General features: G+C 42.4%; 2 protein-coding genes across 9 annotated transcripts in view; one reads left to right on the top strand and one right to left on the bottom strand.

Moving 5' to 3' along the window:
- The window catches only part of TRMT1L (tRNA methyltransferase 1 like), a 47,027-nt gene extending 35,831 nt beyond the window's left edge, over positions 1-11,196 (bottom strand). For 5 of the 7 annotated variants that reach the window (XM_051624397.1, XM_051624396.1, XM_051624398.1 and 2 more), the window contains exons 1-8: positions 10,956-11,196; positions 8,113-8,265; positions 6,488-6,550; positions 4,802-4,915; positions 3,934-3,998; positions 3,246-3,375; positions 1,295-1,418; positions 69-148 (exon numbers count right to left, since the gene is read on the bottom strand). In XM_051624397.1, the coding sequence (XP_051480357.1) occupies positions 69-148; positions 1,295-1,418; positions 3,246-3,375; positions 3,934-3,998; positions 4,802-4,915; positions 6,488-6,550; positions 8,113-8,265; positions 10,956-11,082 (856 nt within the window). In that variant the 5' untranslated portion in view covers positions 11,083-11,196. Of the gene's footprint in view, positions 1-68; positions 149-1,294; positions 1,419-3,245; positions 3,376-3,933; positions 3,999-4,801; positions 4,916-6,439; positions 6,551-8,112; positions 8,266-10,955 lie in introns of all 7 variants that reach the window. The other 2 variants (XM_051624392.1, XM_051624393.1) reach the window with 2 other exon arrangements.
- Positions 11,197-11,320: 124 nt separating this feature from the next.
- Positions 11,321-17,830, top strand: part of SWT1 (SWT1 RNA endoribonuclease homolog) — a 32,374-nt gene continuing 25,864 nt past the window's right edge. Inside the window, exons 1-4 of one of the 2 annotated variants that reach the window (XM_051625752.1) lie at positions 11,321-11,554; positions 11,974-12,048; positions 15,909-15,967; positions 17,005-17,752. In XM_051625752.1, the coding sequence (XP_051481712.1) occupies positions 11,983-12,048; positions 15,909-15,967; positions 17,005-17,752 (873 nt within the window). In that variant the 5' untranslated portion in view covers positions 11,321-11,554; positions 11,974-11,982. The remainder of the gene's footprint in view (positions 11,555-11,973; positions 12,049-15,908; positions 15,968-17,004; positions 17,753-17,830) is intronic. The other variant, XM_051625751.1, reaches the window with a different exon arrangement.

Raw genomic sequence — 17,830 nt, 5'->3', positions numbered from 1 at the left:
AGTTCCTACTGATTTTTGCAGCTTCATACTATCAAATATTACCAAGAGATTAAAGAAATTGACTTTACCAGTGGCACCAAAAGCATCCAAACATTCTATTGGACTCCGTTCCTCGGCCAGAACCGCTAGGGCACAGAATATCAATTGCCTAGAAAACAGAAAGTAAGTAAGTTGAAAAACCATTTTTCCTTCCTTTTCTTTACATACTTCCTTTGAATATAATACTAGAACATTTAAGCTTAACTCCAAACTTTCACATGGATGAACTGTAAATCAAAAACCTCAACTACCCTTAGAAGTTGAAGGCTACAGCAGGACATTCATGAGGTAAGACCCTGAACCCACTTCCTAGTTGCTCTAACTCTGGAAAAAGTGGACACCATTCCAAAGTAAATAGTGTTTTTCTTACTTTCCCAACACCATCTGATACTACCCTACTAACAGCTCAGTGTTTAAAAAGATGTCAGGAATTACTGCAGAGCAATGAAATTCCACTGTGTTGAGGAACAGGCCTTCTTCTTCTGGACATGGCCATAACCTGAGGTGCAATGGCTTCTTCAGAGCACATCTCAGCTGCCACAGATGGATCTGAGCCAGCTTCAAACCTGGATACTCAAATGTTACCAGCACTGAGCACAACACGGGTCACAGGGGCTGAAGTCCAGTCCCATGTGTTGGTGTTAATGCTCACACCTTGCAGCTGTCATTTAGGCACAGTGGTGACTTCATGATTTTCCTTAGAAAGACAGTTTCTTTCTTCATGTTTTTAATGCAAATAATGAAAAGACACTTTAAAGAATCTGAATCCCAAAAGAAAGGTATATAATAAATAAAGGTAATCTGCTGCTCAGCTAGAGGGGAGAGAGCAGTGAGTATCCATGGTATCTTGCAGAGATTCACAGAAAAACATCTGAGGTGTATACAAGGAGGTTAGTTCCCAAGTGTGTTCTTTTTGAATCCTGTTCTCCAGAAATTGCTCATTACAGAAAAATACTTAATTGCTTCAGACATGACAGCATTTCCCACATAGTGTTCTTGGGTTTAAACATTATTTGTCAAAGGAGTTTTCTGATGGAAAACTTTCCAGATTAACAGGAATTATCCAAACAGACAAACTAAAAGCACTTTCAAATAGAATTCTAATCCCAGGAAGCGTATCTTATTGCTCAGCAATGCTATTTCTCCTGCCCTTTGAACAAAAAGTTCACAGGATTTGCTTTTCAAAACACAAAAGTATTTTTCACTACAAACTCAACACCCCTCTGGTGCATCCTCCCACTCCCTTTTCTCTCACCTGTTGAGTTTCATTTTAGGATTAAAATAGGAATCTGTTTTATGAGGTGTGGAGTGGTTGGGAAGAACCTTCACATCTGTGGCCAATTCTTTCAGCACTTCATGAGAAGACTTGGGAGCAGGAACTAAAAGAAAGTAATTGTGGGGGAAGGAAAGAGTTAGTGAGAATTGAAATGAACACGACTGATACATTGAATTGAAAATTTGCTCCCATACAGTATGGAGTCTAGATTATGCAGTAATCCAACTGGCACACATGGATCAGTATGGGGGGGAGGCACAGGCAACAATGTATCTTCCAGTCCCAAGAGTGGCAGATAAGGATCAAGCTCTACCACAATTTTCTTCCCATAAGCCACCAGATGTGTTTCTCAGCGGGATTCCTATGTATCCACTCAAATTTAAGAAAGCAAGGCTCTGAGCCTGAGGCTTAGCACATTTGTTTTTCATGTTCAAACATAATACATTGCTAATTCATTAAAACCCCATTAGCACAGGCCTGAATGTTTATCAATGAAGTGCAAAAATCCCTCAAAATCCTTGGTCTAATCTCTGCAAGTCAGCCAGCAGCTTCCCGGGATGTGCACAGACACCACAAGCACAGGGACAGTCAGTTTCTGCACTTCAGCTTTGTATAGAATAGTCTGGCAGACCAAGCTTTCTGGAGCTTTCCACCTCTGCTGTCTAGCTGTAAACACATCCCACCACTCCTCTGAGCAATTTATCCCCAGTCCAACAGTAGCAACATTTACCCAGACCGACCAGGAAAAGTTATTATCAACCAGGCACCTTGCAGTGCTCAACCTGCCCCTCTCTCAGTGCTTTCAGATACACAGTGTCTGTGAACTGCTCTACCATGTTCTCCATGTTCACAGCCCCCAAGTGCTGCTCAAGTGCCTCCAAAGCATGAAGTACCCAACCTCTGAATTTCTCCTCTCCCTGTGAGGAAAAACAGCCACGTGAATTTTGTTAAATAACGACAAATGGGCCATTCCTTACTAACAGCTCTGAAGGGAACCATGCAGGGATCGATGTCCTCCACAACACAAACTCTATTTAGATTAAAAGTATGGAAAATGGTATGGATGGTCCTACTTCTTCGACATGCAAGCTGATCCCAAGACATTAAACTACCACTCCTAGGCTGCATATTGGCAACAGAAATAAGCATGACCCTCGTAGCTTCCAGTCTGGTCTTTATTATAACTAGATAAAATATACATGTATGAGTACACAGACCAGTTTTCAACAGCAGCAGTCTGGGCTTTAGCAAAAAAAACAAAACAACAAACCCTTAATTTTTACACACCAGCTTATCAATAACGTGCTTTTTACTTGACAGCAGGAGACAACAGCTAACTTGCAAAAATAAGGATTTGGCATTCCAGTTATGTAAAATGCTTACATTCCAGTTTAAGAAGTTTAGAAACAAAAGTCTGATTCTGGAGAAAGTCAGGCAGGATTGTCATTTACCAAAGAACTACAGACAGCTCTGTAATGACTTTCCAGGACTGAAAAAAATAACCTTTTTTTGTGAATCCATGCTGATACAGGCTGCATAACTAGCAAAGTATTTTCATATTGCAGAGATTTACTCAGGACTGATTTACAAACACACACAGCCAAATACATAGGCATCAGATTCCCTATAAAGATTTTGTGTCACAGATTCTATATCCTCCATTCTTTTGGAGAGACAGAAACTTGTATTTTAAACATTAAACTGATTTTGATGGGAATATTATTTATCAGTAAGAACAGAGTAGCTGATCAATACAGAAACTACATCACAACACTGCTAACTACACCTCTGAGGAGAAAACAGTTCCGAAATGTTAGAGGCAGCTTTCTCCTTTCTACATTTGTTTTGGAATTTTTCTCATGTCTCTCACCCACATCATACTTTTTCCATGTATAAAGAGATGGAATGTTTCATCAACGGAAGAACCTACCTGTAATAAACCTTGATTCAGTCTCTCCTTTGTTGACATGACGATTAATATGACCTATCATGTCCGTTCTCCGTGTGATGGTTGCTGAGCAGATGATACAGTGGTAGTGGGCTCCCATCTTTGAGAATGCCTGCAAAACAGAGAACATGAAATGTCAGGACACAGAAACATGGCAAAAGTAGAACTATTCCTGAACACAGGCAGTTGAAGAAGTCACTTGTCTTGTCACCTCCAGCACACACTAAATATTCTGAGTCTACAGCCACAGAGACTGTCAATAACCACACGTGCAGAGCCAGCACAGCACAACTACCCAGGCACAGCACCACAACCCACTCACCTTTGACAATTCTCCACACACTTATTGTGAGGAGAAGGAATGGAGCAGCACCCACTGCCTGGCCTAACGATCCCTTCCTCTCTTCCACACAAAGCTGCTGCTTACTCCAAAGTGGGACAGTGTTCCACATGATCCAGCCAGCCACCCATCGAAGGAAGAGAGAGGTACAACTACATTCAGCTGCTCAAGGATTGTATCAGATACTTCTTATCTGGACTGACAAACTTTTGGTATCTCACACGTGGTAGCAAGATGTATTTTGAGACTAAGCAGATCACAACAGTTGTCCTAAATCACCCATTTTCCCCACTTGGTAGGATAAGTAGTTCTGTGATTCAGCATTTTTACCTGGTCTCCAATGAGGTTTGGTTTTACTGGATGACAAGACAAGTGACAGATGCACATTCTGTACCCTGCAAAACAGATTCTTGTCACATCACAGCAAAGTAAGTAAAGAGAATGCATATGTCCTGCACCACAAACTCAAATTAAAAATGTTCCCTATTTTTAATGCATGGTCTCATTTAAAATTCCCAAATATTGCCCACATTAAAGACAGCACCAAGAGGCCATTAGCAGTTATATGGCAAATTCACCTTCCACACAGAGAAATCTATCAGCTAATTACACATTACAAATTTTTTAAACAAGAATAACTTACACACAAGCAATTAATTTTAATAAGCCTGTTAGCACCCTATGGCAAGTCTTCAGGCTCTATGGTATATAACTTTCAAAAGTACTTGTGACTATTTTACAAAAGCATTGTTACCTGGCTAAAATACTTGTGTTAATGCTCCTATTAAAAATATGTTCCATGGTTTCAAGAAAAAAAAACAAACCAAAACTAACATAGTAAAACACAACAAAAAGTGTATCTCCTAGTGCATACAAAACTAGAACTTCAATCAGATAATTTTTATTTTAACTTTAATCTTCTCTATCTTCTCATTATTTCCCACAGACTCATACACCTAGTTCTTTAAAAACAGAAAATGCACAAGTGTAACTACTTTGGGTTGCAGAACACAGAGCTATTTTACATTTCTATTTCACACTTCAGGACAAAATTAATTATGTCAAAATACCGTTCTAGTTCAAAGCTGGTAACAAGATGCTTAAGTCAGGAAGAATTTTAGAAGATGAAACACAGAACAACGTCCTACAGGCCCACAATTTCTTCTAGTATTTACTATTCAAATATGACTGCCATTACCTTCAAATTCAACAGAAACTTTCCAGTGCAAATTCTGAAGGTGACGATGGAGCTTATGACCGTAGCAAGCTTTGAACTTCTCCTCAGGACACAGTGGACAAGGCTTCTTTTCCTCTGAAAACATAGGTAAAGAAGTATGAGAAACACCTGCAATGCAGTTACCACTGATGGTAACAGAGATGCATGTTAAGAGAGGAAAAAAAAGGGGGGTTTAATAAAGGGTGTCTCTGTCAATGGGATGTAGAGATTCATTCCCCAGGGAATATTCTATTTCAGGCACACACAAACGTCACATTTATGGGTTGCCTCTTTCTGCTCTGTGTAAGGTAGACAAGACCCACTATTACTTTACAGATCAACTCCTATAGCCTTTAAGTTTTTGTTTTCTAGTATTTTTCACTCCAGTAACACGAGGCCAGTGAAACTTCTGAGTACTGCAGAATAACAGAATTTTATTGAAGTCTAGAGACTTGCAATGTTTCAAAAAAACCCCCAAGAGGTTAGAAAAGAATTTATCTTTTCCAGTTGTGAATCTTTTACATAGAAAAAAGCACCTAGTATCATTTTTAAGCTAAAGTAAAAAAGATTATGTACTCCATGTTAACATAACTTTTCTTCTTGGAAATCCTGCATAAAGGACAAAAAAGCAAAGGCTTTATAAAGGCTATATAAAAACAACCTCTGATGCAGGTTACTTCCTTGCTATGTGTGAATACTAAAGGATGGATACTGAAACATGCCATTCAATGTGGGCATCTATAATAATTTCTTATCTCAGGCCAGCATATTAGGAAGTAAAATTCCCTCTTTATGTTGTTTTTTTTTAATTAAGCAGCCTATAGCTCATCAAATATATGACCAGCATTCTCTAATGTTGATATACCTCCTATAATGACTTATCATTTACTGAGTATCAAATACATGAGATGATGGTAAAAAATACAAGTCAGGCCATTAACATGGATGGCAGAAGAAAAAAAATCCTACTGAGAACAGACAAAGGAATAACTAATTTCTTTTCACTACCATGGATTTACATAGAGCAATGGCTCCAAGTACCAGAGACTTACTGGACACTTATGATCTATCTCATGAAAAGGGAAAAAACTCTATTGAAGTTTTTTGTATATTTGTTAGTAAAATTATAGAGACATAAAGGTAGGCTACTGTTTCCACCAGTGGCCACTCTAAAATACGATTAAGGCACAAGAGCTGTATGGTGCAGAGCCCTTGCAGACCTGGATGTTTTTCTTTAAAACAGAGGAGGGGAAGAAAACATCCAATCCAAACCAGATGAGGTATTTATTTAAACTGATATTTAAACACTGCAAAGACAACACTTTGCTTCCCTGTTATTGTGGCACTTGAAGTAAAATAAAATGAGACTACAAGCTGCTGATGTACAGCTACAACTAACATGTTGCTGATCCTTGCACACTGCCAACGTTAGTAGGGATACAATGCAGAGGAAAAAGATGAAAAGGAATCATTAAGGCCTTAAATTTACTGAAGGAACTACAACATTCCGTAAGGAAGGGAAAATCATAAAGCTACTTTTTGTGAAACCCCTCACGTTCAAGCATTATAAACATTTACATAGTGTTTTAAAAATACAAGCTAAGAAAAAAACGTAAATACCTGTAACACGAAGAGCTGTGTTCTGGGACACTGCCACAGTACACTCACCTTCTCTCAGGTCAGCTAGTTTTGCTAGGTCAGCAAGATGTCTTTGAATTGAAATATGTTTCTCTGAAAAGCACAGATATTGAGAAATTAAACACTCTTAGTTAAACAATTATTTGTAGCTTACTGCTGCTTTTCTATACATCATTTCAAATCTAATACTACTGGAGAATGAGTGTAGTCCCAATTGGAATACTTGTTTGTATCCATTAATTTCCTTGGTAGAGGGAACGACTACAAAATTAATCCCTAGAAGAGCTCTTTAGTAAGAGTCATGTATTTCCATATCTTTTTACTTGCTTCTCAATGCTGACACACATCAAATTTCTCAAATTGGAAAGACCTGCATTTGTAAAAACAAGTCACATTCCACGTACTCCTGATTTTACTGCTTGGCATTGTTAGTGAATGCAAATAAAGCACAAAGCAGTATAAAAACATCCTATGAACTGCCTGGCAAAACTGAGGCATGCACTAGAAGTGGTCCAACTGTAAGTAACAATTACTCACTGTACAGCCAGGATACCTTCCCCCAGCCCTTAGGAGACTGTTTAACTTTTAAATTTACCTCTGGATTTTTTAACTTATCAATCCATGGGCACAGAGGAGGATTGGCTAAAACCAATTTAACTGGTTTCAGCACACAGAACACCCCAGTTCACAGTAATACTGGTTCTCTAGTGATTTTAAACCTTTACAATGTTTCCACAAGATCAGCCTTCAGGTTTTCTTCTGTAGAATGACAGAATCATTCAGGTTGGAAAAGACCTCAAAGATGATCAAGTCTAACCATCAACAAACACGGCCATGCCCACTAAACCATGTCCAGAAGTGCCAAATCTACGCATATTTAACACTTTCAGGGATGGTGACTCCACCACTGCCCTGGGCAGACTGTTCCAATGCTTGACCATCCTTTCAGTAAATGAATTTTTCCTAATATCCAATCTAAACCTCCCAGGGCACAACTTCAGGCTATTTCCTCTAATCCTATCACTGGCTACGTGGGATAAGAGACCAACCCCACCTCGCTCCAACCTCCTTCCAGGCCTGCCCTCAGCCTCCTGTTCTCCAGGCTGAACACCCCCAGGTTCCCTCAGCTGCTCCTCCCTTAGGAGCAGCTTGTGCTCCAGCCCCTTCTCCAGCTCTGCTGACCTTCCCTGGACGTGCTCCAGCCCCACAAGGTCCTTCTTGTTGTGACGGGGATCACAGCCAGCAATTGATCAATGTGCTCAAGATAAAGAGGTGAGTTTTAAAGCTAGAGCTAAAAGCTATTTCTAGCTCTTAATTCTGCACTTAGATCCAACAGATCCCTCTGCTCTCTGTGGTGCTTTGAGCATCAGAGCCTGATGTAGATCATCTCACTTAACCTTGACTTCTCTTCTGTCACTATGTATGTGCAAATTTCTGCTGTGATTTCTAGAAATGCCAGTGAGGGGAAAATGGTGTCTCATTGGAAAAGTATTTCCAATGCCTTAAGAAAACATTTTACTCAGAGGCATGGGAAAAAGTATCCATACCCACTGAATGCACGGAAAATGAGATTTCCCACATTACCTTTCTTCCCCACTATTTCTACCTTTTCTCAAGCAAACAATGCAAATATTCTTAAGAGTTTAATAGCAAACCTCTTAGATAGTCAGATGATACATCCAAGATGTTGCTATCGGATTCCTTTGTGGATTCCTCCTCTGTTTCTTTTTCTTCGGTTTCCAATTCTGACTCGGTAACTTCTGCATCCAGGTTGTTGCTTTTCACTTGTTCAGAGACAACCACACCATCTTAACAAAACAAAACAACCCAGTAAGAGTGGTGTTGATACAACCAAATTAAACACATATGTTAGTTGGTTTCAAATAATTTGGTGCTTCTAACAGGGAAAAAATAATCTAAAAAAACCCAAAACGGTAAGTTGGAGAATAATAGGAGATTAATTACTGCTCATTCTTGGAAAGCACTGTGAAATAATGCCATCCTGAACATATGAAACTATTCACCCATCTGTATCATGAGGTATTTAAAGTTAATAAAATAATATTTACATGTTATTCTTTGGCAAAATGCAGCGCCAGCAAGACAAAGCAGGCAAGGAGGAGCTCCAAATGCTACTAGTAGCCTAAGGAAATTTGAAAAGAGATGGTAGGAGCTGATTATCACCAATTGAACAATCTGAAAAGGAGGGGAGTGAGGAAGGAATTTGCTGTCATCATGAGCCTTGATGAGAGGGTTAAGTGCTGGTGTCATCTACATTTGCAAATGAATACCTTCTCTGGGGTAGCAGAGATGGGCCTACTGAAGACTTTCAAAGAACTTAAAAAGCCGAGTGATCTGGCAATCAAAAAAGTCAAGTGGTGGACTTGGGGGGGAAAACTAACTTTGATTTCACATAAGAAAGGACCAGCTCTGAGCTGAGCATCACCAGTCAGGACTGACTACCACCTTTTTGGTATTTTAAAATACAGATACGAGGAGAAAGGAAGAGGTCCGAGTTCTCAGCAGCAGCAGGTCCCTCTCCCCAACAACCCCCGTCAGGAAGTTGGAGGAGAGGGTGCAGAAAGCCTCACTCAGCACGTGTACTGAACGATATCGTCCCTGACTCTCCAGGCCTCAAAGGTAGAGCGAGGAAAGCCTCAAAAAAAGGTGACAATAAATAAGCTATGGCATCGCTTCCTACCTATTGAGAAGTAACAGAGCAGGCTGTGACTATTCAGCCTGGACACGAGAGGTGTCTAAAAGATTATGAGATGCAGAAGGAGAACACAAGTCAACGACTCACTGTCTATTCCAAGCCAAAAACTGGGATGCACAACATGGAGATATCACCTGGAAATTCAGAGCAGGGAGCATTCTTATGTTCTCAACACGATCTACTGTTAACAGCACGGACCTTGCTGCCACAGGCTGCTGCAGATGCTGCCAGTCTCCAGGTGTTAAAGTGAGAATTTTATAGAGGAGAAATCCACTATGGGATTTTTAAATAGGAAAGCACGGCCCTTGGCTGAAGAAAGCAGGGAGCAGCAACCTGTGCTTGAATATATTTCTGGAGGATGCATTAATGTACAGTTGCTCTGTTCTGCTCATCTTCCCTGAGCATGTACTCCTGGCCACTACTGAAGACAGAATAAAGGCTGGAAGGCTCTGACAGGCGTTCACATGACTCCCCAGGGGGTTTTGTTTGCTTACTTTTAAACATTGCAGTTGAATACCAGTCTTTGCTATTATGAAAAAAACAACAAAAAACAGCAAGCGGAAATGGAAGGAATACCTCAAGACAAGGGTTAGATAAACTGTTTAGAAAGACAGAAGCAGAGTAAAATTACTCTACCTACCTTGATATATACCAAGACAAGCATTGCTACTCAGAGAGCACTGCTGTATTTCTCACAGATCTATTCTTAAGCTGACAACTCACCTATATGTCAGTTATTAATCGAAATAAGATGGACTCGTATTTCCTGCCTTCTTCCCAATTAAAAAGTTGTAAGATGGCTGGTTATAGTCACTAGACATTTTATTAATGGTAAGACAGAAAGGAAATGAAGAAGTAAAAGGATTTTTTGTAAGAAATTTGTAAGAATAATGATTGATTATGGCTATGCCTGCTGTGAGAAAAACTGAAAATGCCTAGTGGGAGCCCAGCAGTGACCAAGTCCACCAGTCAGACCTTCTGCACCTTCAGAGCAAGCACATGGGTTAAAATGGGTGAAAAAGAGACCATGCACGTGTGTACAAACCATACGTACATCTATCTACACGGAGAGAGGGAAACTTTGACAACAAACTGCTAAGCAGGTTGTTTTCAAAGCAAGATTGCAGGATTTTTAACATGCCCATCAGGAAACACTGATTACACAAAGACGCGACAATGCTTTAAAGCGTTAATTTAGCATTAAATGCTAAATTTTACATATATATATATATAAAAATTAGAAGAGTCCAGCTATAAGGCTGCGGTAGCAAACGGCTGGCATCAGTGCCACATTTAGCAGGTCTGGAAAACCACCACAAGCAGATTAAGTCCATGTAGCAGAAATCCCCGAGGAGCACGGGCGGGAGGCAGGGGGAACGCAGCACCTCCCTCCCGGGCCGGGCCGGTCCCGGGACCTGGCGGGCCACGGCCCCAAGTCCCAAAATATCATCAACAACCAGAGCCCCTCGGGTGGGGAGGAGCAGGGCAGGGCCCGGCGGGGCCGCCCCCAGGTGCCCCTCCAGGCCGGGCCGGGGCAGCACGTGTGGCCGCCCCGCTCCGGGGCCAGGCGGGCTCCGCGCACCCGGCGGGGCCGGGGCCGGGGCAGAGGAGCCGGGGCCGGGGCAGAGGAGCCGGCCCGGCCCGTTCCAGCGCTCACGCGGTTCTCCCGAGCGGCTCCGCATGGCGCCCGCAGCATCTCCCGCCGCCACGGCCCGGCCAGCCCCGGCCCGGAGGGGACACGCAGGGCCCGGAGCCCCCCGCACCCTCACCCCGCACCCTCACCCCGCACCGCCCGGCCCTCACTGAGCGCTGCGGTCTCGCCGCCGCCTTCGGGGCTCTCCTCAGCATCGTCCTCCGGCCCCGCGAACAGCCGCGCCAGCAAGGCCTCCGCAGCTCCCTCCTCCGCCATCTTCTCCGGAGCCGGCCCAGCGGCGGGAGATGGAGCCGGGCAGCAGCCCGCCCGCTCCGGCTGCGGCTCGGGGCAGGAGGCGGCCCCGCGCGGCCCCGCAGCTCGCCCGGCCTATGGCGGGCGGGGAGCGGGGCTGCCCAGCGCGCCCCGCGGCGGGGAGGAGCCTGCGCCGGGGCCGCCGCCGCTGCTGCCCGGGGCTTGCGGGGCGGCCTGGGGCTGAGGCTCGGGGAGGGGAATCCCCGGCACGAAGAGCGGGGGAGCCCTGAGGCGGCTCCTGAGGCGGCCGCGAGGGGCCGGGGCCGCGGCGGGAAAGCGGCGGAGGGGCCAGCGAGGCGGGGCCGGGGCCGCAGGGAAGGAAGGAGGCAGGGAGGGGAGCGGCCGGGGCTGCCGGGCCCCGCGTCTGCCCTGCCCTCAGCGCCCCGGGACCGCCTTGTCTGCGCTGCTCGATGGCTGAGCTGCTTCTGCCCTCTCGGTAGGTGACCTGCACGCTGGGAATTCACCTCCGGGAGCTGGCGGGGAAGCTTTCTTGCCGGGCTGGCCGTGCAGCCGGGCGGGGGTCCCGGCCCTGCCCCATCCCCCGGGAACCCGAGACTTGGGGCTGCCTTAAATCGTGCTGGTTGCATGTCTAAAGGCTGAAGGGTGTTGGTCTCTATTCGTCTGGTTTGCTGGCTGGAGCGGATGGCAAAGCGATGCCATCCTTTTCTGGGCAGTTTTTGTAATAATGACACGTAAATAATTAACCCCGTTGAAAGCTGCTGTGGTTGTGTCATGAGACAGCATAAGAAGACCGTGAGAGTGTTTTTTTCTCTGTGCAGTCAAATTTATTTTTTATACCAGCTGGAAATAAGAGCTTCGAACACTGTTGTGTTTTGTTGTTTTTTTTTTTCTTAGGAGTTGAAGATGTCTAAAAAGAAGCTGAAGAAATTAACTGGCAAAGAAGGCTGTTTGGATGACCGGGATGACAAAGTAGGAACAGCTGTATTGTTGTTATTGTTTTAATTTAATTCCCTGTGTTCAAGAGAAGAGCTTGAGTTGCTGACCAGTCTTGTGGTAGAAGGATGAATCACATTTGAAGGCGGGGTCATTAAGAACAGCAGGATTGGTCAGATAACTGCAAGTTCTAGCCAGACAACTACCTCATGTTTTTTTCCAGAGACTGTGAGTAGTGCGGGTATCAGGAAGTAAGAGGGTTTGGGTTTTGTGGGTTTTTTTTTTTACTGTTTCGTCCTGGTGGAGCAAGATTGAGCTTAAAACTGTTAACCAAAGCTACTACTGCTTTTATTGATTGCTTTTTATCATACATCTTAATTTCCTGTTTAAGCACAAGTTGTGCTTAACAGAATTTTAGCAAGCAAGTCTCAAATATTTCCTTTTAACCACTGAGACGTGTATCAGTGACCAAAATTCTTAGCATACTCTGGCACGTATTTGTATCTACTGAGTAAGTTTTCATGGCATCACTTGCAGAAGGCAGGTGCAGCAGGGATGATCATCTTTCTGGTCATGCTTGTGTGTAGTGTCCTGTGAAACGTGTTCACCTGATTCCTGTTAAAATGGAACAATGTTAGAGTCACAAGGTGAAGAATAATTCTTTGTGTAATACGGAACGGTGTTAGAGTCATAGAACGAAGAATAATTCTTTGTGTATAGGATTGCATACTTTTGTACGCAGTAAAATTTTTATCTTTTGCTTGCATGTTGCTCTTGCATTGTGGATCTTCTGCTCGCATGGCATGTGATGTTTGTGTTGTGCAGCAGACACTGGGCAAACATCTTAACATGATTTTTTTAGCATAAACCGGCTTTGTTGTTAACCACGAGAATGTTATAAAGCAGATTCTTGGAAATAATTGACATAAGCCGGCCCTATTCTCGAAATAGTAATGCATGTGTGTCAGTTGAGAAGATGTAAGTCAAATACTGAAACTGTTTGGCCCGCGTCTTGGTGGAGCGGAGGCTCCCGGCGCGCCCAGCGCTGCTTGCTGGCTTCTGTTGGCTTCACAAATTGTACATTTGAATTAAAATCCCGTTTGGGACCGAGTCATTTATCACAGTCCCATCCTTTTCTGTAGTAAGTTATTGTCTACCAGTAGTACGATAAACCGGTAGTTTAATAAATCCACACTTAAGTTTGCTAGATTCTTTCTTTGCTTGGATTTTCTAAGGTATGTATGAAATAAGAGAGCTTTTAACTCTCTTATCATAAATGGCTCAAAAATGCTTGGAAGTGTTTATAAAAGAGCATAATATGGCCTTGTAAACTGAGTTACACATGTTAGAAGCTCATGTAGAAGGTGTTACTCAAAGCCAAATTTCTGTAACTTTTTTTTTCTCCTGAATTCCTTATTATTCAATTTGTCTTTTTAACATTAACTTATCCTAAGATGTGGTTTTTCACTTCACAAAGGCCAAAAACGTGGTTTAAAGCCTCATACTATGGCTGTGTTGCTAAAGTCTATGCCAGCTTGAAGGATAAAGTTTTAAAGTTTTAAAAGCTTTTGTTAGGAGCAATTCAAGATTTATTAATGGCATAGGGCAAATCAAAAGGTTAAATTTTGGCAGCTCTTGATGAGTAACCAATTTAAACAATAACAAGTGATTCAGTAGAATGTAAGAATTAAGACAGAGACTTACTTACAAGTTTGAGAATGGCAAGATTTACACAAACTTAATGCAAGGCATTCTAAAGAAAGATATATATGCATAAACACAAAACATACACACAGAAATATTTTGATCCAGTGAAACAGACACCCACTCTGGTGGGGGCAAATATGCATATTCAAGCACAGGGGCAGGTAGAGAGGTGGAGGAAAGAGACCAGCCTATAGTTAGAATTTCCCTCCTGTGGAGTTTGGAGGAAAAACAGTGGATGCACGGTCATTCCTCTGTGGGTGATAATGGCGATGCCAGGAGGAGACTCCAAGAGGCTTTCCATCTGCTTTCTTGGCAGACAGGCCTCGAGGACTTTATGCCTGAGAGTTGCCCCAGCTTAGGGGAGATTCTGGTCACAGCCAGCTGTGATCTGGGAGATCTCAAAGGGTCATGCTTAGAAATGCTATTTATAGGATCAGAGAGAACTGATTTTTGCCAGGTACTTTTCCTTTTTGGCCCAACTTGAAGGGTGAAATTCTCTGGTACTCCCTGCCAGTTGCACTGTCCCAGAATTTGCTGTATTTTGGAATTGTGGTGTTGTCTCCCTTTGGGTCACAACCCAAGTACAGAGGTACTAGGCTGTTGGGAGGAATTGTAAACAGAACATCTAAACCAGTCAGCTCCAAGAGGACATTTACCCTAAACTGATAACACCAAGAGGAAAGTAACAGTAAGACAGTTGGCTGAAGATGACCAGATAAAGTGAAAATCCAGGAATTCTTGAGAGACTTTTGAGAAAAGAAGGAGCTAGTTTGGCAAGGAGTATTGAAAATACCATGAAAACTTGTGGTTCTTGGGGAACAGGCCTTCAAGAGAGAAAGCAGCAGCTGAGCAACTGTCAGACTGGGCTTGATGCTGCCAGAAGTTGTCTGTTATTACAGCTTTTCTGTTGCATTGCTGGTCTGGATGCTGAGCGTGTAGTTTGCTGATTGTCAGTTAATTGAGGAAATAATAAGCCAATAAAACACTTTGATTCCTATTTCATCATAATAATGTGGGTTGGACAGATCTCCCTGCAGCGAGTTGCAATGATACGGTTCAGGGGCAGCAGCCTTTAACAGCCTCCTAAGTCACAGCTTCGTTGGTTTTCCTGCTGTTGTGACTCCAGAACCAACCACAGGCAGAAGTTTTCAAGACTTCCTTACTTCGTTAGGAGTCCACGGGTCTCTGCAACCTTTTTATTTTTAAACAAATTTCTTTCTAATGTGGAAGTAGAATAGCTGAGGCCTGATAGGCCTCTCTGCAGGTGTCTCTCCTGAGGGAAGTCTCTGCAGCAGAGACCTTGCAGCCTGACTGAGCTAGCAAGACCTGATTAGTGAAGGAGTGATCCATTTGTAAAAGGATGTACTGTATGGAGCTTCCTGATCTGAAGCAATCCATGTGTTACTGTTCTCTGTTGTGATTTCCTGCTCCCTGCTGTAGTTTGGGGAAAACTGAGTGTATAGCCCAAAGGTATATAACAATGAACTGCTTCATTGAGCAGAGTTCCTATCAGCTGTGTCTGTCATGTTGCTGCAATAATAAAGTGCTTTCTGTTCTGACCTGATCAGAGTTGTCTTCCAGTCGTTCTACAGCATGAACACAACACAGCTTACAATGTATATATGCCAAGCAGTGGTATAGCTGCTTTCTAAACAAGGGCTGTTCAAGTTCCTTGTTTGGGCACTGTCTTTACTTGTAACTGGGCCTATGTCACGGCAGTTTCACACTGTGCCACCTAATAAGTAAATCTGCCAAGAATAATACATCTCTTCTGCACAAGAATCTCCAACAGAAATGTTCTCTCTTTGGCCTTAGCTAGGGGGTAGCTGGAAGCAGCCTTCAGGTAACTTTCTTTTCCATAAGAATTTTTCTAAATACACAAAAATATATATTTTGCATACTGATGTAGAGTATATGGAATATGTGAATCTTCAATGTATTTAAGATGTTGAGCTTTCTCAATTTATAACCCAGGAATCTGTAGCACATTAATTTTTCCCCTTTGTATTATTCTTAAATACAATAAAATCTAAATACTAAATTATAGCAGGGTATGTAACTGCCTTTTTCAAGGTTAACTTATTCAGAGTCATAGTGAATCTAATATGAAATAAAAGCTTTTTCCCTGTTATGAAGGGGTTTATATAACTGCAGTTTCCATTATAAACTTGGATTTTTTCTTCTTTCAGAACTCTGAAGACACAAGATCTTGCAACCATGCCATGAAAGGAGAGACAGAATTTAAGAGGTAGATTCTTGCTCTGTAATTATATGGCACTACTTAAAATAATCACCAACATTTTTTAATACTGAATTTAAGAAATTTCTTCAACTTTTTCACCAAATAAAACGTGCTATTTTAACTGAAGTGCTGGCATTGCATCAGTGTGTGGATTCTGTCTAAGCTGGGCAGTTTGAGATAGTTGAGAAGACAGGGTTCAGAATTTAACTCTTGATGTGTGCAGCTACACTTCAGATAAGGTGGGAATTGCATCACTCCAACACTGCTGTCATAAAAAGATCTTTTTTTTTGTCTTGACCTCTAGCTATTTGGTCTGTATTACATATTACACATTTTGTTAGCATAAAAAAAGGCTCTGGTGACATCAGGAGGATAGTTCACAATTGAACTTAGTCCCTTTAATAGATTCCTGTGGTCCTGAAATAATTGAATTCCCCTGATACTTGAAGCAGTGGATTCCAAGGGAAAGAAAGCAATTTGTCACCTTGAGTGTAGCAAATGTAAACGGTGTTTGAAAACTACTTTATACAAAGTGAGAATGTTCTCCTGAATTCTGAGATGGAAAAGTTAGGGTTGTTTCTCAGCCATGGCAGAAGGGTTAAGCCATTCCTGCAGCCTGTTGGTCCTGCACTGTTTGGAAGCTGGATGGTGTCTGGCACGGCGCGACCACTCAGATTTGCGGGCTGGTGCACCTCATGTATCATTAAACTGCTGTGAAAACTTACCTGTGTGATAAGATGACACTAGGCTTTGCAGGGTGTCTCTCAAACCAATAGACAGTGAATGCAGAAAAGCTTTTCCCCAATTTTGTAAGCTAAAATAGCTGTACAGCTAGGAAAAATGTAAATACTGAAAGTCCTGTATCAAGCTGTTTTAAAGGACAGATGTTGCTGCAGGTTCATATTTAAGAACATACCAAAACTGATACTCAGAAATCCTTAACTGTAACTGCCTAAATCAAGTGCAGGCTTTCTTGTTTGTTTTGTTTTTCTTTTACATTAACTGAGGTAGATTACATCACTTTTGTGGTAATGTTTCTGTAGGTTCAAAATAGAGAAAGATGGACGAGAGAAGAAGCGAGACCGAAGTTCTAAGAGTTCTCATGACACTGGTAGAAGATCCCAAGAAAAATCTCCAAATAGAAGCAAAACTAAACACAATTTTTTAATCCAAACTGAAAAGCAAAAGAAAATAGTTATCGAATTTAAAGCCAAAGAAATTAAACATGGGAAAAGTACACGCGCTCCTGATGTAGCAACTACTAGCAGGGAAAGCTGGAGCAAAAGCTGTTTTGATGGAACAGAAAGCAAAAGAGTCTTGCATAGCTTTGCAGTTCAGAGGGACAAGGCACTGAAGAAAAAGAAAGAGAAAGCTGAACTCTGCAAGCTAAAGGTGGAACAAACTATGTTGGAAAAATTTAAGTCACCTGTATACGATTTACATGTGCCACATAGAAAGTCAGATGGATCAAAAAAACAGAGTGAAGATGACAGAATTCCAAAAATGCCACCTGACACCTCGACAAGGACTGCACATGACAACAGGCCTTTCACTAAGAAGCCAAATACAACTTCTAGGACCTGGGAAGAGGCGTATGAAGAAGAGTATAAGGAACTTTCTAAGAAGAAACAGCATGTGAATAAACATGCACCATCACACTCTTCAGCCCCAGCGCCGCAGCGCCGGGACTCTTGCAAACGGAAAAAACAGGATCCTGATTCTGATAAAGCTCCTGGTAATTCAGAGACTGAAGAAAGGGACTTGGAAGCCACAGCATTATGTTTTAAGAAGGTAATGAGAACCCAGTTCTTTGTGTTATGCAGGTAGGACTTTCAGGCCAGTTTCTGAATGGCAGGCAGATTTTATATA

The sequence above is a fragment of the Apus apus genome, chromosome 7 (assembly GCF_020740795.1).
Source record: "Apus apus isolate bApuApu2 chromosome 7, bApuApu2.pri.cur, whole genome shotgun sequence".
Lineage (NCBI taxonomy): Eukaryota > Metazoa > Chordata > Aves > Apodiformes > Apodidae > Apus > Apus apus.
The sequence above is the reverse complement of the archived record's forward strand: the minus strand, read 5'-3'. Positions and strand labels throughout refer to the sequence as shown.